At 33.1% G+C, this 23,059-nt stretch overlaps 3 protein-coding genes across 6 annotated transcripts; 2 read left to right on the plus strand and 1 right to left on the minus strand.

The window, feature by feature from the left end:
- The first annotated feature begins 907 nt into the window (after nucleotides 1-907).
- On the plus strand, nucleotides 908-17,760 carry LOC117115705 (THAP domain-containing protein 10-like). 2 transcript variants are annotated; one of them, XM_033259609.1, is made up of 3 exons: nucleotides 908-1,512; nucleotides 4,624-4,738; nucleotides 17,549-17,760. In XM_033259609.1, exons 1-3 carry the CDS (start codon nucleotides 1,156-1,158, stop codon nucleotides 17,572-17,574), a joined length of 498 nt encoding a protein of 165 aa, XP_033115500.1. In that variant the 5' UTR covers nucleotides 908-1,155; the 3' UTR covers nucleotides 17,575-17,760. The 2 variants fall into 2 exon arrangements, with proteins under 2 accessions (XP_033115500.1, XP_033115501.1); XM_033259610.1 differs by lacking the exons at nucleotides 4,624-4,738; nucleotides 17,549-17,760 and adding an exon at nucleotides 2,647-3,161 and having other exon boundaries at nucleotides 909-1,512.
- LOC117115703 (39S ribosomal protein L46, mitochondrial-like) lies at nucleotides 3,240-10,383 on the minus strand. Of its 3 annotated transcripts, XM_033259606.1 has the most exons (8): nucleotides 10,209-10,383; nucleotides 9,340-9,598; nucleotides 8,536-8,669; nucleotides 7,565-7,707; nucleotides 6,477-6,608; nucleotides 5,888-6,030; nucleotides 3,808-3,864; nucleotides 3,240-3,536 (listed from the first exon to the last, which is right to left on the minus strand). In XM_033259606.1, coding segments are annotated over exons 1-8 (975 nt in total). In that variant the 5' UTR covers nucleotides 10,315-10,383; the 3' UTR covers nucleotides 3,240-3,535. The 3 variants fall into 3 exon arrangements, with proteins under 3 accessions (XP_033115497.1, XP_033115496.1, XP_033115498.1); XM_033259605.1 differs by having other exon boundaries at nucleotides 3,240-3,864; XM_033259607.1 differs by lacking the exons at nucleotides 3,240-3,536; nucleotides 3,808-3,864 and adding an exon at nucleotides 4,759-4,900.
- LOC117115704 (CXXC-type zinc finger protein 1-like) lies at nucleotides 10,643-22,940 on the plus strand. Its single transcript, XM_033259608.1, has 6 exons — nucleotides 10,643-10,756; nucleotides 12,797-12,823; nucleotides 18,526-18,719; nucleotides 20,465-20,565; nucleotides 21,458-21,801; nucleotides 22,794-22,940. Exons 1-6 carry the CDS (start codon nucleotides 10,727-10,729, stop codon nucleotides 22,893-22,895), a joined length of 798 nt encoding a protein of 265 aa, XP_033115499.1. The 5' UTR covers nucleotides 10,643-10,726; the 3' UTR covers nucleotides 22,896-22,940.
- Nucleotides 22,941-23,059: the final 119 nt, after the last annotated feature.

Consider the following 23,059-nt stretch of genomic DNA (forward strand, 5'->3'; position numbering starts at 1 on the left):
CTTTATTTTTTATTTTTTCAATAATATTTATTATATTTTTAGTATAATCTTCATCATTTAAAAAAACTGTTATTAAACTTCCAAGTTCCGGGGGGGGGGGGGCGGTGCCCCGACGAGGGGTCAGATTTCCCCGACAAAAGCAAAGTGGGCGTGGTCGGGCTTCGATTAATAGGTTCCAAAAGGGGTCCTGGGGGCGAAACCCCCGAAAATTTTGACAATTCAGGGTTCAAAGGCTTATTTTTATTATTATATTACATACGTTCATTATATTATTTACATTTAGTATTATATTCTCTACTTTATTATATTAACTACGTTTATTATTACATTGTATACGTCTGTTACTATATGATATACGTTTAGTATTATTATATTTACATTTCTTATTATATTATGTACGATTAATATTATATTATATGCCTTTTATTATATTATTTACGTCTATTAGTATATTATGTACGTTCATTATTATAATTATATATGTATATTATTATATTATGTACGTTTAGTATTATATTATGTACATTCATTATTATATTATATATGTTTATTATTATATTATGTACGTTCATTATATATTATGTACGTTTAGTATATCATTTACGCTTGTTACTATATTATATACGTTTAGTATTATACCGTATATATAGGCTACGTTATTGTTATATCGCTGTTAATTATATCGCTGTATTGTTAATACGTTTAGTATTATATTATACACGTTTGTTATTATATTAGGCATGTTTGGTATTGTATTATTTATGTTTGTTATTATATTATGTCTGTTCAGTATTATATTATTTACATCTATTATTATATTATGTATGTTGTTATTATATTTCGTTCATTTATTTTTATATAAGTTTAGTATTATATTATCAATACTCACTATTATAATTATTACTATTATATTATACTTTGTTGCTTTATTTTTAATAGCATATTTTGTGCCAGTTTTGGCTTCGAAGCCCCGCCTACCGAATTTAACCCCAGGTTGACCTGCAACGGATATGACGTGTACTCGGTCCCAACTTTACAGCCGCTCTCTAGCTGACCCACGCGACGACGTACAGTAATACTGTATCGTATTGACATTGACTTGTTGATAAACAACCATAGAAAGCAGTACTGTATACAGTACTTTGTTCCAAAACAATGCCTAAGTGTGTGGCTGCTGGATGTAGTAACAGTCATGCGAATAAGGTCAGCATTCATCAGTTCCCGAAAGATGAATTTCTAAGAAAGAAATGGGCCGCAGCTGTATCAAAAACAAGACTGAATTTCCAAGGCTCTGTACATTCAGTGCTGTGCAGCGAGCACTTTGCGGCCGACGACTTCGAGCCAAGAAGTCTACTGGCAACCAGCTTTGGGGTGTCTGGTCGCAACCTCAAAAGGCTTAAAAAGGGGGTAATCCCTACTGTATTTAAAAAACCTGTTCGACCAGGACAGTTGATAGGCAATGAGAAAAAACAATGGAGATCGACAGCATACGAAAAGAGAAAGCAGTCCGGGGTAAGTTGGTTTCCTTTCCAATCTCCCGCGCTTAGGCCTAGGCTAGGCCTACCAGGCGGGGCTGACCTTAGGAGGCCTAGACCATTTTTCGAAAGCTAAGCTGTACGTCTCCCTCGAATTTTCGGTAATATAAATAACACTTAAAGAATAACAAAGATAAAGTCATTTGAATTCCTGATTATGAAAGAAGTAAAAATTCTTAACATATACGTGGTTGAAGTTTTTTTTTTTTAAACAAATATTTTAAAAATGATTTTTAATATAATAATCTAAGCCCCGCCCACTTGCGATGTTCATTGAGGCCTAAGTATGGCCATTACGTCATCTCAGTCCAACAAGTTTCAAGGTTTCGTTGCATGCTCTGTAATCACTATCATCACTCCACAGGAGAGGAGGAGCGTTTTTGATGAAGAAGAAACGGACAAACAAAACAGTTGACAATACGAATTGGTAAATTTTAATGCTCATTAACAGTTTTGTTTTGCGTTAGTGTGTAGGCATAGCTAGCAGCTGCTAGCACGTCAGCAATCTTAGCATTGGACATGGCCAGGCCTAGACTAGAGTAGTAATAGTAGTACTTGAAACCAGTTGCGAAAGTAATGTCATTTATAAAATCGCTTTACAATTACGTTAAGTGTTTTTTAATAGAATTTCTAATTTATTTTTAGTAATGCTTCTTAATTTGAAGTTCACCAAGCTAGGCCGAATTATGAACGTAACACAAAGCGCCGATAATATTATGCAATCAACCGCTGTCAATTGTGTTGTTAGTTAGGTACTGTAGATAGCCTAGGCCTACCTATATAATACGCCAGATAGTTCGATAGAAGATACTGAAAACTGTATACTGTATTTTCTTTTTTTTTTGTTTGCTAAAAAATAGACCTAGGCTCCCCTACGTGTTTTATAATACTCTGTACAAAGTGGGAGACCGCCACGGAAGGAAGCATCAATCGTGGCGGCGGGTTGTTGCTACTGTTCTCTGAATTTGGCCTGGCTAGGAATTAAAAATACATCGTCGATCTTACCAACACAAATGATGATTTTGTGTTACGTTTTGTTTGTTGTAAGGCAGTACTCTGAATAGCGTATACTACTTTACTGTCCTCTAAATATCCAATTTTAACATTTTAGGTGCTGTTGTGGGCAATGCAAGAAGATGAAGACTGCAAATGGATGCCTGTGTTGTCATGAGGTCACAGATGTTGTTGGAACCAGAGATAGAGATGCTGAAATCACCGGTAAACTACATCTCATTCCGGATTTCATGCTACAGTTTGTTCAGATGATATTGATTGGCACTACAGATGGCAGGAAGACAAACAACCACAAATTTCTTGTTCCAGGAAAAAAAAAAATCAGGACACAAGTAAGTTAGGCTCTATAACCAATATACTGTATATGTTAATGTGCACTGTATATGTTCAAGTTAGTAAAAACAGTTTAAAAAAGTCATTTTTAAACGAGCCTTTGAGTTTTACTATAGAAAAGATTCCATAGTACAGCCTCTTTTATAGTTGATATAAGTCTTATAAAATGCACTTATTTACGAATACTGTACATACAAAAATAAAACCTAGGCCTAGTATTTTACATTTTTACTATGCATCCAGGGGTACAGGCCCTAAGGTTTGCAACCCGACCTCCCCCCCCCCAAAAAAAAAAACCAAAAAAAAATAACAGATCTATACATTATCTTTGCTTAAATATGTTATTTTTTTCCAGGAAATTCGGAAACACCACCTACATAAACTTTGTAAAGTAGATGCACGGATATATCGGCAAGACTGATCATATGTTTATCCCTTCATGTGCTGCTGTTCAAATAAGAAAATTTAAGTTAATAAATACACAGGGTTCAAGTATCCAAGTTTATCATAAGTTAGGCAGTTATTCAGCAAAAATATCCTCTGTTTTATCCTGTCGTTCATAACTGCTACAAAGATATGGTGAGGCATCTGTGTATGGTTGCACACATCAATACTACAGCAACTTATCACTAGATCCAAAAGTGTCCACAAAGTCTGCGAAATATTAAATGTTTTATTGTTTTAATAAAGAGACACGTTCAAATTTAGCGCATTGCTGTGTTATTTTATTTTAAAGTACAATACAATATACTGTAATAATAACTTTATTTACAAACGGAAAAACTTGTCGCATAAAATGTGTTTTTCACAAGATCGTTTTGACTTAAATACAAATTATACAAAGTAAAACAAAAGTAACAATCATTAAAGGAAACAGAAATATATACAATTATTATGTGTATTTTGTTGCAAAGAAATTACTTACCATAGATTGACCATTCTTCCACAGTTCTCATTGTAATGCATTGCAGCTAACAAAGTCCTGTGGAAACAATAGAAAGATTTTTATTTATCATTTTTAAATATTTATAAAATTATTTTAATTATAGGTCATTCAAACTTTATTCACGATGAAACATGTTCAATCAGAGATGATTGTTCTTGTCACCCTTGTGTTTACATAAGTTTGTGATAAAGTGATATGATTAATAAAACCAGTTGAGGATATATAATATCTAAATTGACACAGGCTACACCAATAACTAAACAAGATTATCATGCAAATGGTGTTGGTAGACAAACCAGTACTATTAGGCTAGGCGCAAGTTTTAAATAGTACTAGCCTAGTACTGTAGTAGTAGGCAAGTACACTCCTCTCCCTAGTCATGCGCATACACATTCCTACTGTAGGCTACAGTGTAGGCCTACTTAGTACTAGACTCAGTACTACATATTCTCTGCTTGCCTAGGCAATGCTATTGTGTTTTTTATTTTGAAAAACACGACGAATACAAATTAATCATTTTACGTTACAACATTATGTTAGAGAGTAAAGTCATTAAGTGTTATTTATACGACCGAAAATTTGAGGGAGGGAGACCCAGCTTCTTTCAAAAAACATAGTACTCGCAAAATTTGTGAAAGGAAAACAAACCTAGGCCTACCCTGCCCTGGACCTCTCTCTCTCTTTTTGTAGGCTGTAGATTTTTGTTTACTGTCCTGGTTGCCCATCAACCGCTCTGGTCGAATAGGTTTTTTAAAGTGTTGAGATTACAGTACTTCTTTTTTTTCCTTTTTGCAGCCATACAACTTCAATGCTTGTTTTGCCGGTACACTTCTTGACTCAAAGTCATCGACTGATAAATGCTCGCTGCACAACACTGAATGTATGGAGCCTGGAAGTGTATACAGCTTCGGTACATTTTTTATTAAAATTTCGTCTTTTTGGAACTGATGCTTGGTAAAATCGTTTGAATGGTTGTTGATACAGCCACACAACAAGGCATTGCTTGGTAACAAAAGACCCTTTCTATGGTCGTTTATGTCAATGCGATAGGCTATACAATACGTCATCGAGGCTGTCAAAACAAACAGAGGACCGAGTGCGCGTCACTTCAGTTAAAGGTGAACTTTAGGTTAACTTCAGTAGGCGGAGCTTCGAAGCCGAAATGGCTCAAAATAAGCTATTAAAAATCGTTTTTTGACAAAACGCAGAAATAAATGATCAAATAGCAACAAGGTATTTCTTCGTTATCATATACTTTATAACTTTATAATAATTTGAAGCAAAGTAGTATTTGTCACCCTTGTTATTCTTTAATAATGATTAAAATAAATATTTCGTTATTGTTTAAAAAAATTAGGACTAAATAATAAAAAAAAGGGAAGGGGACATTGAATTTTTTGTATGTAAACCATCATCTTTATTTTGATTCATTGAGTAACAGCATAATCATCAATTAAAATAAGAAGTTTTAGAATTAATGAAAAACTACACTGAATCATATCATAGAATAACTTGGGAAGAACTGTTGTGCAGGTTATAATCTTGATTACAAAATTTGAAGGACCTGCAAAAATACTAAATTGTTCATGTGCCTGGCAAGGGTGACAGATTTAAATTAATAAATAAATTATGTTATCAGCTCAACACCATGTACAGTATATAGCGCCCTCTGGAATATAAAATGCTATTTTGCCTGCAAATTTGATTCAATGTAGTTTTTCATTAGTTTAGGTGTAAGGTTTGATTACCAGGCTGGTGTGCTGCAGCCTATGGTTCTGGTGGTGGATAAAGACTGTAAACTGTCGACGCAGTGTACACAATTTCCTCAAGTGTACTATAAAGAACCTAGTACATCCTTTGAGATAAGTAGGGGGCTACCCCAGTATAACTGGCCAGATCTCACAGCGCCCCTGTTACTTCGGGCCGGAGCCTTAGAGTATATGAAGTTGGCCTTCAATTCAAGAAGAAAATATTCTCGAGACAACAAAATGTTTCAGTCCACCCAATCTTTAATGCATATTTTGTTTATGTACAGTCGATTCCAGAGAGTCGATATTACCTAATAAATTTAAGGAGAGATTCTAGGTAGGCCGGTACTAGATAGTCCTTCATCTCCTCTTTACTGACCCACACATGCTCATCTACTGCTTCCTTGTGTATGCTCACCTGCCCTTGCAGGACTTTGGCTCTGAAGAAAAACACCTACAAAAGAACAATGCATATATTTTTATATGTTAAATGTGATACAATGTTACTGCTATTCTAAAACTACATGAACTGAGCGAGATTAACACCTGCCGTCTGTGCTCAAAATAATGAATTATTACACTAGACATTGTAAATTGATGCCTAGGCCTAGTAACATCGTTCGTTTATAAAACATGCTTATTGAGTGTTGCGTACGTATCAGGTTAAATGCCACCACAAATTTACGAACCCTTATTTACATACACCCTCCGGTCCCCTACCGTACGTAAAATCGAGGTCCTACTGTACTGTCAACATACAGGGATGTAGGGATGGTGGACGGGGCCACCCATCCTTCAAGTTTTCCAGCCAGTCTAAAGCTAATTTCATGGCCCTTCACCCACCCTTATTAACCCATTTTTCCATCCTTTAAATTCACTCTTATTATATAGATACCATACCTTTGCACCTATTGCACCTGTTTGAACTTTCACTTCTTTTGGAAATTTATACTTGTAGAAGCCGATGGGCGCGTTGCCAAAAAACGTGACTTTAGCACCAGATCCAACCTGTAACGCTGCTCTTTCTGCAGTCTAAGAAGAAACAAGTAAAACAATTTCAGTACATTTATATTTGTAATTGTTTTACTCATTTAAAATACAGTTAAACTTAACTAAGTCGACTTTACCGAAAGAAATTATTCATCTTATTTTACATGCCAAATTATTATTTTTTTTTCAATTACAGTATTAATATTAACAATCTGCAAGTCAAACTTTAAAACAATTTTTAATGCCATTTTGGATTTGACTTAGGCAAGTTCAACTTTTGCAATTATATTTTTGAATTTTTAATGTTAATATTGATGGCAATTTCTTTGAGGAATTATTGATTTTTTTTAATCCAAATATTTAAAATAATCAGTCTGTAAACGATAATTTGCAATGATTATTTTGCAATGATTATAATTATAACAGTGATTGACAATAATTTTTATATTAATAAAGTTCAACTTGTGCAATTACATTTTTCAATTTTTAATGGCAATTTAATTGAGGAGTTATTTTTTAAATTTTAAATGTTTTTTATTTATTTATTTTAGATATAACTACCCTCAGTAGCACTTGAGGGTTTAAACACAGCCAGGAAAATGCACTGGTGCCTAAGCCATCAGAAAAAATAGGTAAAAAATTATTTAAAGGAATATTCAGGGTCTGCCCACTGTGCATTTCGCTTGTGTCCTTGAGCAAAGTACTGTATCCACCTTGCTTCAATGTGTGAGAGTAACCAGTGGTGGACTAGCGTCCAACTCACAAGAACCATTACGTTCTCATCCGTGTCATGGTACCTGAAACTGAAGATAAGCTCCAGCCCTATGTGCCCTGTGATTCGGCAAGGATTTACTTCTTTATTATTTATCTTGGATGAATGATTGTACAGCTCAAGACTCGCAACTTTCACTCTTGTAACTCCCCTAGGTGGCTCCTAATTCCAGCAGTTAAACAGCACCCACAGGCCCCTCTTTGAAGGCCCTGGTTACCCATCTCACCTGGCGTAACGATTCCCCTTCTACATGCTCCATATGTGGCAACATCCACACCTTCTGCTTCCCAACATCCTTTCTTATCAACAGAATTAAATTTTCACTTAACTTGCGATGTGAAGTACTCTTGTCCCCTATTTTATCTGCCTCTGAAATTTAATAAAACACAATTGTTGCACTAAAGCACTAAACTACTGTACTATCACTGAATGTTAAACTGAGTAATTATTAGCATTAGAATGTGACAGTATTGTATACTTGAGTAGAGAAGCTGTAATACTTTGGCAATAGTAAGTAGTCAATTTTCTTTTTTTTGATCACTGATTGTGGTTTTGGCATGGCAAGCCTGCCCCCATGTCGTATTAAATTTAATGATACTGCTCCTATTGTAGTATATTGAAATAAGTTATTGTTTTTAAAATAACAATGGAAAAATTCTATACTAATTAATAGATGCATAAATAATACAACAAAATCAACAAAGAGACAGTAACTCCGAAAAGAGACAGACATTTTGAGATTTAACGTTTCGATCTATTTATCATTTTCAAGAATACTGATGAGAAAATCTCACCCATCCATATGTTTACAATATTTACAGAAGTATAACAGAAAGCAAATAAAAACCGACCAATCAGATTAAAATCAAAGTTATAACTAGACAATTAAAAACGAGGTAATCAAAAATGAGGTGCGTGTAATTAATACAATCTTTTCTTTAAAAATACACCTTTATATTGCTTAATAATTTAAAGATGCGAGAAGTACTGTACAAATAAAATAATATACAGAGACTCCTAATTCCGAGACGACTTCCAAATGACAATCTTTTAAAACAAAGCTGAACTTCCGACCCTACTCAAAATTTTCAGCTTCCAAAGTGGTCAACACTTTGCTTCACTTACAACATGAATACTGAAATAAACTTAAAATTTAAAATAGTTTGAATTAATAAGAAACATTTGCATATTTGTCACCTGTTGTGATATTTGCCGTCGTGAATTTATTTAGTTCTTCTGCAGCCAAATCTTCAATATCCTGAGCAGTCAGTAAATTACCAGAATCCTCATCTTCATCAATCTCGCCTCTTTGTTTCTGTTCCATCTTCTGTCTAAAGAAGGATGAAAACAATTGAAATTACAGGCCTCCCTCCAATTCCAGGCTCCACAGGGATGAAATGTCTTGATGTGTTTGGGTGTTTGACTAAAAAGTTGGTAGTGCAGTTAATGAGATACAGATTTTAGAATATTTAAAATCTGGATGAAAAGATGGAAAACCGAAAGGTCCACTGATTAATCTCAGATAAGAAAGTATAATACATACTCCAAGTATTGAAATACACGCCATCGTGTTGGGATTCAATATTTCGACATTAATTATTAATCATCCTGATGATGACATAATTAATGTCGAAATATTGAATCCTTGGAGTATGTATTATACTTTCTTAAAGATGGAAAAAGTGTGGTTCTTTGAAGACCACCTCATGTGGTCCCAAATAAGCACCTACTGTGGTCCTTAATTAGAGAGAGACCTGTACCATACTTGGATAAATACTTTTTTCTAAAGTGTAGATACAAACCTCTCTGATTTCAATTGAATTTGGGAGGGGGAGAGGGGCGTTTATTGAAATAAAAAATAAACGCCACAGGGCGTTTATTCAAGGGAGGCATTTATTCGAGGAGGTTTTTGTTCAAAGCATGGTGTTTATTCGAATATACTTTTTTCTAGTGAAATATAATTTCTAAATAAATACGTTTTTCTAAAGTGTAGATACAAACCTCTCTGATTTCAATTGAATTTCATGATCGGATAATACACTATTCTCAAACTCAAGTGACTGTACCATATCTTTGTAGTTTTGTTCAATAGCATTCATCTCTGTGGCAACTATAGGCGGCCGCTCAAGACAGACAGCTCCCATTAACTTCCACGATGGCCTCAGGACTGGTTCTTCACCATGTTCTAGCTTAGCATGGCTGCTGAATTTTCGGATTGCTAGCGTTTGATTGACAGATACTGGGCATGGGTAGTTATGACCTACCATTGCAAAAAAAAATATTTAAATTATAAAGTCAACAACGTGTAAATACATTTTAAAAATTAACGAGAATTGAGTAACTTCTTGAGACAAGGAAAGTCTAGCCATTGGCATCAAGAGGCTCCACTTTATATAGAGTACCTTTTGCATGTGGGATACATTTTTAAAATATTATATAATTATAAGAATTTGCAGAAAACTGCACAATAAATTATTTAAAATTGTGTGCGAGAAACGCAATCACTGATCAGCTGCTATGTTATTATTATGATAGGCCTAGGCCTATAGAATACCGGCCTATATACTATGGATGGGATGGTACTCAAATTTCAGCATGTTTCATTCAACCACACAGACGGTCTCGCTCAGTCAGTCAGACACGGCCACCAGGCCTGACTGGGACTGAGTGTAGGCCTCTAGGTAGGCCGTCGTAGGTAGGTCGTACTACTACTAGGCCTACCTAGCCTCAGTCAGGCATGGAAAGCGGCCTAAGGCCGGGCCTACCTACAGTAGCTAGAGGCTAGGCCTAGCCCCCTAGTAGGCCTAGGTAGGCTTTAACTAATTTTAACAATCGTATAATATGCATTTTACCATTACGCATTCACTTACAAATCTTTCTTAGAGGTTTAATAGATTCAAAGATTACATTTGATGAATATATTTCTGTATGCAATCTACAAAACAACTTCGCATGCTTTACGAGTGAAGTCGCCATCTTGTTTTTAGCAACTCAGGGTTAAGTTCAGGGTTTGTTGGTTCCCGATTCAGTCACTCTTTTTACAGACCATATCAACCCGAGACGATATGGAATACGGGAACTAGATCGAACAATTATATCTGAAATTAAGAGATATATTTTTTGAGGAAATGAATAGAATGTATTTAATAAACCGTTTTAAAATTTGAAATATAATATATAAGCATTATTTTAGGTATTATTTTTAGAATAATAAAAATAGTCAATAATTTTACTTTTATTTATTTTAACAACATGTTAAAACAACATCAGGCAAATACGGTTCGTTTATAATTATGCAAAATTAAGGTCAAAGTTGGTTGAAATGGCGTCTTGTTTTTCGCGTTAGTTGTTGAAGTTTTATGTAAAATTTACCTGAATTTAGTTTAAAATGAGTGATAGCGACTCAGCAAGTAAATCTGTAAGTCTATTAACATATTTTGATGTTTAATGCAATACAATTTTGTTGGTTTATAATGAAATATATCCAGCGTTAGTTGGTTATTTTTTCTAGGCCCTCTTCGTATGTGAATTGACGAGTCTGCGCAATAAAATACCGCTAACTCCTAGGAGGCTGACCTGGTTATTTCGTGTCATACTTGATGTCGCTCAATGTTTATTGGCCTAGCATTTTACTTTACAAATTTTAAACAACTTGCCTGGTATTGTTCTTGATTATTAATTATTTTGCCTAAATACCAACCTAAACAATATCAATAAATTAATTTTTTAAGAAGATTAAGTCAAAAGGCTAGTTTTTAAATAGAAAAATAATTAAATGATCTTGATTTGTGGACGTATTGTAATTAATGAAAATACAATAATTAAAATAGTTGGTTTGCATTAAAAAAAACAAAAAAAACTCATTCTACTTTTTGAAAATGAAACAATACATAAATATGAACTAAAACTTAGGCCTAGCAGGGCCTAGTAAAATAAAATAGGCCTATCTATCTATGATGCCTAGGCCTAGCTTACTTAGGCCTAGGCCTACAGTAGTCTTAGTACATCAACTTTATATTGGCACTCTTCACACTTCAATAAATAATAATAATAGACATTATTACTGAGATTAGATTAAACTAAATGTAACTAAGGTGCACTAATGAGACTTCATGAAAAATTGTAGTAGGCCTATTCAAAATAATATAAATGAAGAATTAGGGCACAAATATGTGCAGTAAAGTGTTTTTATGCACAATAACACTGCACAGCTTTTCTCCTCTGGGAAAACAGTTCTGGTTATTCTTCCTGGGTATGATTCACTCGACTAAATTTGCAGTACCACTCAGATTTAGTAAGTTTACCAAGAAGGATGTACCACAGGATATTCAAACTGGATGTTTTGGTCAGACTGACTTGCCAATACATAGTTTGAGGTCAAAAAATGTTCATCTTAACAGTGCTTATATCTTAACAGTGTTCATCTTAACAGTGCTTATAACAGTGCTGATTGTAATGTTAAAACGGTAAATATTTTTTTTATTAAGTAAAGAAAGAGATAATCAGTAAAGGAAGAAGCAGGCTTCACTTTTGAGCATTAGGCTAAACTTGGGTTCAAACCCAGCTAGCATTAGATTTTTAAATCAGTTTCCAGAGGGAAAAAAAAGTGTTTGATAGGTTGTAGAACTCTTTTTCTAAGACTCAAAGGAGTTGCTTGACAAAAAACGGTTAAATGAGATACAGATTTTTAAACATTTATAAACTGGGTGGTTACGCCCCTTTTCCTCATTTTTAACTGTGTATTTGTCATAGAAAAATTAGTTCTACAACATATAATTCCCCTCCCCCCTCTGGTGTCTGACTTAATTGTTTCAACCTCTTAAATACTGCACATAAACCTTTCATGAGAGGATAGATGGGATAATGTACAACGTATCCATTGCGTTGGTACTAGCATTGTACTGTGATTGTCTCCACTGGGCCAGCTATACGGTTCAATTTCAAATTGAAATTTGAAATAAGAAATATTAGGGTATTTTTATTAACTTTGCCTTAGGTTGGAATCAGGCTGCGGAGGAAAAATGTTTCTTGTTACAGTTTTACAACTGAAGACACAAACGCATATTTGACGAAAAACTTAGGAATGGTTTTTTTTTGAGATACATAGTTTTGAATATTTAAAAGCGGGGGGAAAAGAGGACATAATCACCCACCTTTTCCCCAACTTTAAATATTCTGTATCATTTACCGTTCCCAAGTTTTTTTGTCAAATATGTTTTTTTGTGTCTTAGAAAAATTAGTTATACAGAACAACATATCAAGAAAAGTTTCCCTTCAGAGCCTGACTTGAATAAAGTCTCATATCTGAAATGTATTTTTTATTATGTAATCTGTGATATTTTATGACTTTGAAGCTGGCAAAGCCACCATTTGGAAACATCACATCACAAAAATCGTAAGTTATCATCAACAGTTATAATTAAAAGCAAACAACCGATTAACTTTCTTTCCCTTACAGTTTGTGTACTTTTCCTCTGACAGTGATGTAAGTTTGAGCAAAGAGGCACTGTGCCTATTGTATTGTACTTAATTATCACCAATGTATGCATTTCAGTTGCCATTTTCTGCTCATGATGTAGATTTTAAGAAGTCCATAGCCAAATTTTGAACTTCAATATCCATTTCGCAGCAAAATCTTTTGTTTTATGCTTAATGTCATGGCCTTTGAATCATTAAATAAATTAGCTGCTTTTAAAATGATTGTTAATGTGCCAATTTTGTGGTGTTTATTTATTAATAAACAATTAGTAAGATTAAATTGAACAGTCAGAATAGCTCAATGATAAACATTATTTATTGACTACTGACATAGATATTTTTTTTGTTTAGGCCAAGTTAAAAAAAAATATTTTCTCGTCCTACTATTTGGCGAAAAGGAGAAAATGAGGGTACTTTTTTTACTCCAAATCCAAGATAGTGGATAAGAAACAGCTACTACTTTCTCACTTTTTTACCAAATAGAAGCACTAGACATGATTCATACTATATGTATCCCCAAACACAAATGTGAGGTCTCACTACAAAATGAGTCTCATCGTTAGAGAATCAAAAAATGAGTTAATATTACATTTTGGTAGATCACATTATAAGCTTTAATTTGATCTTTGAATGGCTTCCCTAGGCAAAATAGATCCAGAAATGTTAGCATTTAAAGTTTAGGTGTATGAGAACCAGGTTTTGAGAAAATCGGCCTCAAAGGTAAACTAACCTGTACAAATAATAGGACTAGAATTACAGAATAAGCGAAGACAACACTGTTTTAGTAAGAAAATTCACTTAAAAAGTACACAATCATAAAACATAAGTATCAAGTTATTCAAAAACATTAAAATCAAAATTTTGTAAAAATGTTGCCTTTGACATATTTTGGTGAATATCTCAATATGATTTCACCAACGACGCTTCTCATTTCGTGGTGAGACCTCACAAATGGTCGAGAGAGGAATTTTACTGTGAGTTAGCCAGATTTGCGTACATTTGGTAAAATAAAGGAAATAAAAAAAAAAGAAAAGAAAAAAATAGTGAGGCAGAGAAAATGAATACGCGAGGGGACGAGGAACTAGTAATTTTAGTTATTTGGACTTAATAGCATTTGGGTGGGTATTTGGTCATGAAGGTGCGTTTTAATTATTAAACATGAGAATCATGATTTGACCTAATAAAAAAGAAAAAAAGAAAAAATGATAAAATAAAAAGTATTTTATGTCATCTATACTTTCTTTAGAATAAGTCCACCTCCTTCAACACAAAATCGCGTCATGTTGGTACAGTATAATTATGGACTTATACATGAACACATATTTTGAACCTATAATTGTGTATTAGATTTTTTTAGCCTAGGTCTCGCAGAGTCTTGCCTACCTAGGGTTGTTTTGATGGCAAAAGTAGGTATTGTAGCCAAGGAAGTATATTTAATGATAAATTTCAATGTAATTTTTGTACATGGCATTCAGCATCGTTAATCACAAGCACAATTCTGAAAATGTTTTGAATTTTACAGTAGGGCTACCACTGTAATTGACTTTATTCCGGGAGTGGGCTACATTATTACACCAGTTGGGATAAAAATACCAAGAACTAAAATTTGTATCCATTTCCATATCCAATTTTTTAGCTATTTTCATCTCAAATTGACAGAGTTTGAATTATGAATTTGAAGGGACACATATTATGTTATCTTTATATAATCTTAAAATATTTATAGATTTATGATATATATTGTATGTTCAACTGCTTAAGGCCAGCTCAGGAAGTAAAATTTAATAACTTGGAAGTTGTGTTAAATTAAGATACAAATGATTTGAAGGAATTTAGAAATTACCATTTTGATAATCAGAGGGCTTTGATTATTATTATTAATATTTAGCCAGCGCAGAGAAGTAACTAAAATATAAAATGAACAAGTTCCCAGCTCATAGTGTATCAGTAGATAATAATAGTTACACCCTCGATAAGCAATTCAGCCTCAGAGGAAACGCCACCGCATAGTTTGAAGTCAAATTGTGCACGATAAAAACATAAAACAAGGAAAGTTAAAAAAGGAAATGAAGAAAAAAAATGAGTTCCTGTCGCCATATCCCAGTCCTAAGTGACACTCCCACGGAATTCCAAATTCAGGAACAAACCAATCTGATGATTTAAAATTTAGTGACAGTCTCAAATTTGTTTTGTTGGAAAAGATAAAGCCTAGTCATATGTAAATTTACAACTTTGTTTAAAATTTAAGGGTATAACAGTATGCTTAGACTTATTTTTTTTCAATTTTCATTCGAAATGCTTTTACGTAAGCTATTTTATTTGTTTTCCATAGATGTTTTTTTTTTTTTTTTTTTTGACAACATTATATTTTTAACTTGGCAATGCAGATGGGCTTACAGTGTAATATATTACCTACATCCGATTATGGAGGAATTTAATTTTAAAATTAAATTAAATCCTCCATCTTGATTTGTTTTATTCTTGGGCTGTCATGAAGCATAAATGCCATGGCCCACTCTTCTTCAGGTCACAATACTCCTTCGTGGTGGCTAAATTTTCCTGGGTACCAATCCAGCCCGTCTAAATTTAACATATTTCATGGCATTTTAATGGAGGTGGTAAAAAAACTAATGTACACTGTCATGTTTGCTGTGAGACGTTATGTAAATCTCTGGTAAATCTAAATACTGTAAAAAGTCTGAACTGAATGTGGACTTATTACAATTCTTAAAGATAAAGAAATACTAAAAACAATAACAATTAATGTAGGCCTATTTTTTGGCTAAAGAAAATAATTTATCATTCTAATTTTAATTAAATAAGAAAGTAAACAATTCAATTAGGCCAAAAAAAAAATATTTGTGTTGGCCACGTTAGAAAATCCAAAAAATGGGTAGGTCAGTAGGAAAAGTGTGTTTACGCCAAAAAAGTTGAAAATTCACAAATAATACAACAATTTTGGATTTGCATCACGTACCATGCAGCAAAATTAGGCTAGCCTTGGCCCCCTAGCCTCGCCAAGGCTTTTCCAGCCCTATTTGCTCATAAAAAAATATTGTTCATCGTCAAAAAAAAAACACTTCATAATTTCATAAAATTTGGGTCGATCGGGTGTGGCCAATGCAATAATTTTTTTTTGGCCTTATCAATGTTGATTCTGCAGAAGGCTGTTACTCAACACCGTACATAAAAAATCATTATGATTTCCTTATTGTAGCTTAATGACTAGTTGATTGTCTCATTCAATGTTGCCAATAACTTGAGTGATTGGTAGATGAGAAATTGATGAATGATCATCTCAGTGCGATATGACAGAATTGCCTTCAGTCATTGCTTGTTGACTTTGTTATTAACACACCTTGACACATGACAGCTACTTAAGTTATAACCTTTGTTCCATAAAATAACTTAATTACTGTACACAAAAATATTAGCGATCACAACGAAATTGTAGACTGAATGATAAAAAAATTATCAAAATTATTAATCAAGTAGTTTTTTAAAGCTATAATTTATAAATATAAGACGGGTACAATTTGTTGATACTGTAGGTGACCATCTGAGTTTTATTGTAGGGGAAATACTGAATTACTGTAATATCTTTGTGTAGTACTGTACTCCTCTGTAGTCTATTTTCAGACACTTTACATCCAGAATATAGTTGTTTCACTTTCTTTTAAAAGGGTGCTTTATCATGCGTTCACTTTTTGATAAGCATTCTCATCTCGACACTGATTCATGTTGTCAGCCAGTGTGCAGTATTATTATCATGTCTGCTCATCCATGATGTTCTGTGATGTAATATTTACTATCTGACAAGACATTGCCATATTTTTGTGGCAGGCTGACAATAAGTATCTCTCTACAAATGAATTATTGACTTAATTTAAGTCTTAAATCTGTCAGATATTTGTTTTTCATAACTAAGAAGTGTTTGATCAGCCATTGCTCTGATTGTCTGGTTATTTGACTAAACAAACCATTTGCTACAGTACAAATACGATCATTCACTGTTAAATCTGGGCATACTGTACTTGGATCAAAAATATGTTTGATGAGACTCTTTGTTTTTAATATGCTGTATTTAACAATACAATTCTTACTGTCTACTGATAGTATTCAAGATCACACTTTGTTCTAATTTATGTCAGACAGTTCTGATTGATCAAACATTTTGAAGACTAACGAGATTGAAATAGAATAATGTATAGCGGACTTCAAATTAACACAAATAGACAGAGCAAGTGCCGCGTTCAAACCTTTGCTGCAAAAAATATGATTAGACGTGCAACAACTTACAGCATACAGTAATAACAGTTGATCTTATTTTCAATTGTTGATGTCAATCGCATAGAATTGAGTCATCAATGTGTAGAGTACATAGATTCATGCTGACCTACTTTTTTCACCTACTGTACAATACAGTTACATTAGTTGTTATAATCATGGGTACGGGATTTCTGGATAAAGGGGTCCAAAGTCTTCCGTTAGTAACTAAAAATTCCCAGACACAGCCTCCCACACTAAAGCAAGCAAGCACAAATCTGTAAACTACCCAACTCCAGCAATTTGCATGTTTTTTTAGTAACAGTAGTAAATTATCCCTCTGAAGTCATCTGGTGATGGGGTATCATATTGCATATCCAAATGAAATCAGATGTGTACTTTATATTAATTTAGATACCAAATGAAAATACTCCATGCAATAAAAGCAATTCTATTTTTACTGTAGGTCAAATGGATATGAAAAAGGCGTGACTTCCTTTCTGACGACATGAAATGTTTTAAATTTAAAAGCGTAAAATACCAAAAACCTCTATGTGCTGTAAAAACAAGATGTTTGAAAATGTGACAAGAATTTTAAAAAAATAAATAGGTACTGACAACCAATAATAATGCTGTTTGTCATTTAAGTGTGCTTGAATTGGATTTAAGGTTTAATCCATTTTGTACTAATTTACTTAAAACTTCAATATATAAGTGAAAATGGCAGTAAAAATTTCAGGAATGACCAGAATTTCTGAAGCTCGGTTTCCATAGAATTGCTCACCCTATCGGCGACAGTCGCTGTCGGGTTTTCAGGAAACTGTTTATTGGCGATAAATTCCTTTTTGCTACCATAATACCATACATACATACCGCATCAAGTTAGCTCACTCACAGCATATTATTTATAATCAAAATTCAGTAGAAAAGAGACATTATCATTTTGCTTATCATTTTTATTTAGTTTGTATAGTACTCCATTATCTAACCATTTTGCTAGACTATTACTGTACAAAGAAATGCTCAAATATAGAAAAACACCTCAGTGATCTCAAAAGGATCAGATGTACTCATCTCAATCATTCATTTGGCTATTTACAGGTAGAAGGAGTAAATTCATTATATATCTGTGTTATTTAAATGTTTTAAAATTAATTTCTTTTACTCATATTTTAGAAATAGATGTCTAAATTTATTATTAAGATAATAAATTATAGCTTGGTTCAATGTAGTATAAAAGTATCTTTAAAATTCAAAACAAATTCTCTTTCATCTTTCATTGAAAAAATGCTCATAATTAGATAAAAAGTAGTGTAAGTTTTTCTATTGGGATGCGGTCTATATTTTTTAGCCGATTTACAGATTTTTTTTTTAAACCTTGAATCTTATCAAGAATTTTTTTCATTTTAAAAGTTTTATTATATTTATGTTTTATTTCAACAGCAAGAGGAGGTTGCCAAGGCCTTCAATACATTACCTGAAAGGCAGGCAAAGGTCACTAGCCTGATGACCTTTATAGAGAAGGGGTCAAAGGACAAAGTTAGCAGTAAAGATAACAACAAAGATAACATCAAAGATAATAACAGTGTAGAACGATACTGCTTATGTCGGAGTACGGATGCCTCACGTTTCATGATGTAAGTACCGGTAGCTATTATTTCTATTTTAAATATTAAAATTAAGATGTTTTTTTAAAATTTAAAATAAGATAAATTTTTGTCAAGAGATGGGAAAAGCTTAATTCAGAAAGCTTAATTCCCACCAGTAAATTAAACAAATTTTAAAGCCTGTCCAAACTATCAAATGTTATTTGACTAAAACTGTTTATGCCCATATATAGTCATGATGTGATGTCATTATAACCATATTTAGGCATATCACATGTTTTTATCAAATCTAGTTTGATAGTCAGGAGAATTTGAAGAAGTACAGAATTATCAAGACTACAGTATCAGTTCAGATGTATGTTTGAAAATCATGCATACTTATTACTATTACACAATTTATAATTATCTGACAGACAAAAATATCTGATTGTCATTAACATACCTTTAAGAATGCAGGAAAGTGCATTTCCAGGCCTCTAAGAAACAACAGTATTATGGGTAAGGTCTTCTCCCCCTTCTCATCCCCCATCTAAACAATCTGTTTACCTAATTTCTAGCCATCCCCTTTAAATCCTAAATCTGCTACAGACTCTGGAGAATTATCTGTTAAACAGAGTATATTTTTTAATGTTTTATTTGTTTGGTACTTTCCTCTGTGCAAATCATAGTCAGCACATTCACTTCCGTGTATTACAGATTTGTTTCATGCTGTACTATGTGATTTACTGTTGCCAGCAGTTTTTAAAACTCAATCTGTGTTTATTAATAAAAGCTGCAGCTTGTTTCTTCGATGAATCATTATCCAGGGGAAAAAAAAAGGCAGCTTACAACATGACTATAGGTGCTGAATTCCTTCCATGTGCCAAACATTATAATGCAAGACCTGGCTCGGGATTTATCAATCAAATGACTTAAGTAGTAAAAAAAAAAAGTCCCTAAGCAAATACCTCCAGATAATTTATCAAACCATATTAGCAACATCTTAGCGTAAAAGTCGTCTTAGATGGCGCATGCGTACAATCGACTTTTTAATTTTAAGTAATTTTAAAGTTAAGCCATATTGATAAATCGGACTAAAAAATGGACTGGTCGAATTTAAGCTGATTTCTAGTTTGATAAATCTGGCCCCTGGGATACGTTTTGTATAGAAGAAAATTACATAGTAATTGCGAATACTTCTGTTCTTTGTTGATAATCATGGATACAGATTTGTGAGTCGGGAACGTCCTGTTTAACCATATAGATATATTGACTGCCGTGTGCTTTCTTTCAAATGTACTGTGTAGTTAAATAGTATATTATTTTAATATCATGCTACAATGCAGTAGAACTCCTCATTTGGGACATCCTTATTAAGGGAACACTCATACTAAAGGGACACCCCTTTTAAGCAGAAACTTGCGACTGCAAAACAAATGAAACTATATCTATAGCCAGAGAACACTTTATCACTTTTTTGAACTGCAATTTGTCTCGAATTCATTCTTAATATCAATAAGTATTCAGTATGTTTCAACACTCCCAATTTGATAGGAGTCTCCCAAATTTGAATTGCCATCTCCTGAATTTTGTCAAATTCTCTGATTTTCAAAAAAATAACCCTTGAATACCAAAAACAGCTAATAGTTGCATAAAGAAGTAGTAGTGTGCTATACTGTAAATTGTAAATCAAAATTTGTGAAATATTATTACCATATCTTTTCAGTTTTGCAGACAGTATTTTTTCTTAATTTATCACAGTTGTGAAGTTATTATTAATGATTTTGTTTTCCCAGATGTTGTGATTATTGTAATGAATGGTATCATGGGGATTGCGTCAACTTGAAAGAGTCGTCATCAAAAACCATTAGAAAGTATGCATGTCCACCATGCCGTTGTAAGTATACTTTAATTATTGATGAATTTATACTGTAAAAATGAAAACATAACTCCAAACAACTTTTATATCTTATTTTGATTTGAATAAATAGGCATACTTGTAGAGTATGATACATTTCTAACTTCGTACTATACATTCAAACCAACGGCAAGTTTTTTTTTTGCCATCTGAGAAAATATATTAAACCCCTATTTTGCAGCTCCGGTCTATTACCCTTGGCTCAGAATCAATCATGCTTGTTAATGCTCGACATTGTAACAAGTAACGCATTAAAACGTATGAAAGCAAGCAGTGTATGATGGTGTTGGCAAGCACATTTTAAACGTCATAAGTTTACAAAAACTTATAACAAAAATTTAGTTGCCCATCCGACTCCTTGTGTCCACGTCCCTCCCCTGGTTAAGAAATAGATTTTTCTGTCATATTTAGAATAGACCTATAGAAGAACTTGAAAGATATTTTAAAGACCAATTGTTAAATTTTTCGGCTAATTTTTGAACAACTTTACAGTTGGCATATCTAGGAGTGTTAAAATTGGGGGGAAGGGATGCTGAAGGTGAAGTGGGAAGTTCAATGATTAGGTGAGGGGGCATAACATGGGGTGATTTGAGGTGATTTTTAACTTTTGGTGTGATTTTTTTTTTTTTGCTTTGAACTTTTGCTCTTTGCCTACTTGAAGGGATCAACTATCAATTTCCAATAAGAGATCAAAACTATAATGGGCATGGTGTCATGTTACTCCCAAATATGGGCATATCACATTTATTTGTCGCATAAAACCTAATAGTATGTGGACAGTATTTAACAATGTTTGATAAAAATGCTAAATTCTGAAAGGTGCAGATGATGTTCAAGAACAGCTGTTTACTTTTTGTTTATTTTCTTGCAGCAAAAGATCCAGCAAATAATGTAATAAAACATAAGCTAAAGATGAAGGTAAAAAAAAAATCTAAAATGAGGGAACGTGAGAGAGACAAAGGGAAGGAGAAACACAAGAAAAAACACAAAGATAAAAAGAAAAAGAAGCACTCAAAGGATAAAGATAAAAAGAAAAAAGCTTCAAAGAAGTTAAAACCTGATGAAAAAATTGACACAAGTTTCTGTGACAAACTTTTGAAGGAGTACGAACAAAAGAAAGATTTGACGGACGGAGCGGAGTCAAGCGATGGGAGTGGTGATGGCAAAGACTCAAAGTTAGCGCGCAAATATGTGAACAACTTGCCTCAGTTGCCTGTAATTATGAAATTTTTCTTATTATTTGTGTTGAGTTTAACACAGTGACTGTGCTTACTGTTAACAAAATGACACTGTAAACTCATGATGTACACATTGGCTTGATGTAAAATATCTTGAAATAGTGAGCTTTTCTTACATAATGTGAGAGAGTGGTAAAGTGGTTAGGGTGCTTGCCTTCTAATCTCAAAGTCTTAGGTTCAATCCTGCTGAAAATGTAATAATGATAATGGTAATATTAGCAGTTAATATTTCCATATGTTTTATTCCTTATACTTTATTTAAAAAGCCACACCTAATAGCAATCATATGACAATAAGAGGATTTCTTAAAATTTTAAACATATAAATATAAAATAGATATAAAACAGATATAAATAGAAATACGTCACAAAAAAGAAACACGGTCACAAGTAAAAACAATAAAAACTCGCCCCAACTCGAACTAAATGCATGCAAGTGGTTTTAAATGGACTTGAGCTTTAATGGAATAAAACAGTAGTAGGTTTTTCATATAATAATGTATTATAAGTAAAAGCTAAACGATGAACAACATCATTTTTTGTGCAATTAACTCTGTTAAATGGAACTACAATTATATCTTAAATTAGAGTGAGAATATGTCCTAATAAAGAAACATTGTTGGGTTAATTATTGAAACAGGAACTTAGTAATTATTTTAGATTGTCTGCTTAATATTGTCGACTGTCACATTAGTATAAGTGCTTGCCAAACCCCATCAGGATTACCTGAAAATTTCAAATGAATATGATTATGTCAAGAACCATTTCGTATACATTCTTGAACATTTTTTGACCCCATATATCAGATGATATCAAATATAAAATATTCAAAAACTTTTGCAGTAAGTTTTTAATAACAATTAAATTAAAAAAGTTTATTAAACCTGAATTTTAAATGACTTGGGATGCAGTCTATTTACAGTAAGTATGTCATGTAAACTGGGTTTTTTTCCCTTGTTTTTGATTGCAGCGATCCAACCGGCGATGCGGTGATTGTGATGCATGCTACAGACAAGACGATTGCGGGGAGTGTGACTACTGTATGGTACGACTATTACCACAACTTTCTTGATTCAATTTGATTGTGAGACAGGATGCCATGGGAAGCTTAGCAGGAAGCTCAGCGTATTAACAAGCAACATTCAGAATTATACATCACAGGGAATTCAATTTGACATCGTTGGCACAATATGTTCTGTTTTTGTTCAATTAATGAAAACAGGAACAACCGAATTC

This window comes from Anneissia japonica, unplaced genomic scaffold (genome assembly GCF_011630105.1).
Source record: "Anneissia japonica isolate Jap-2015-1 unplaced genomic scaffold, ASM1163010v1 scaffold288193_len125881_cov165, whole genome shotgun sequence".
Taxonomy (NCBI): domain Eukaryota; kingdom Metazoa; phylum Echinodermata; class Crinoidea; order Comatulida; family Comatulidae; genus Anneissia; species Anneissia japonica.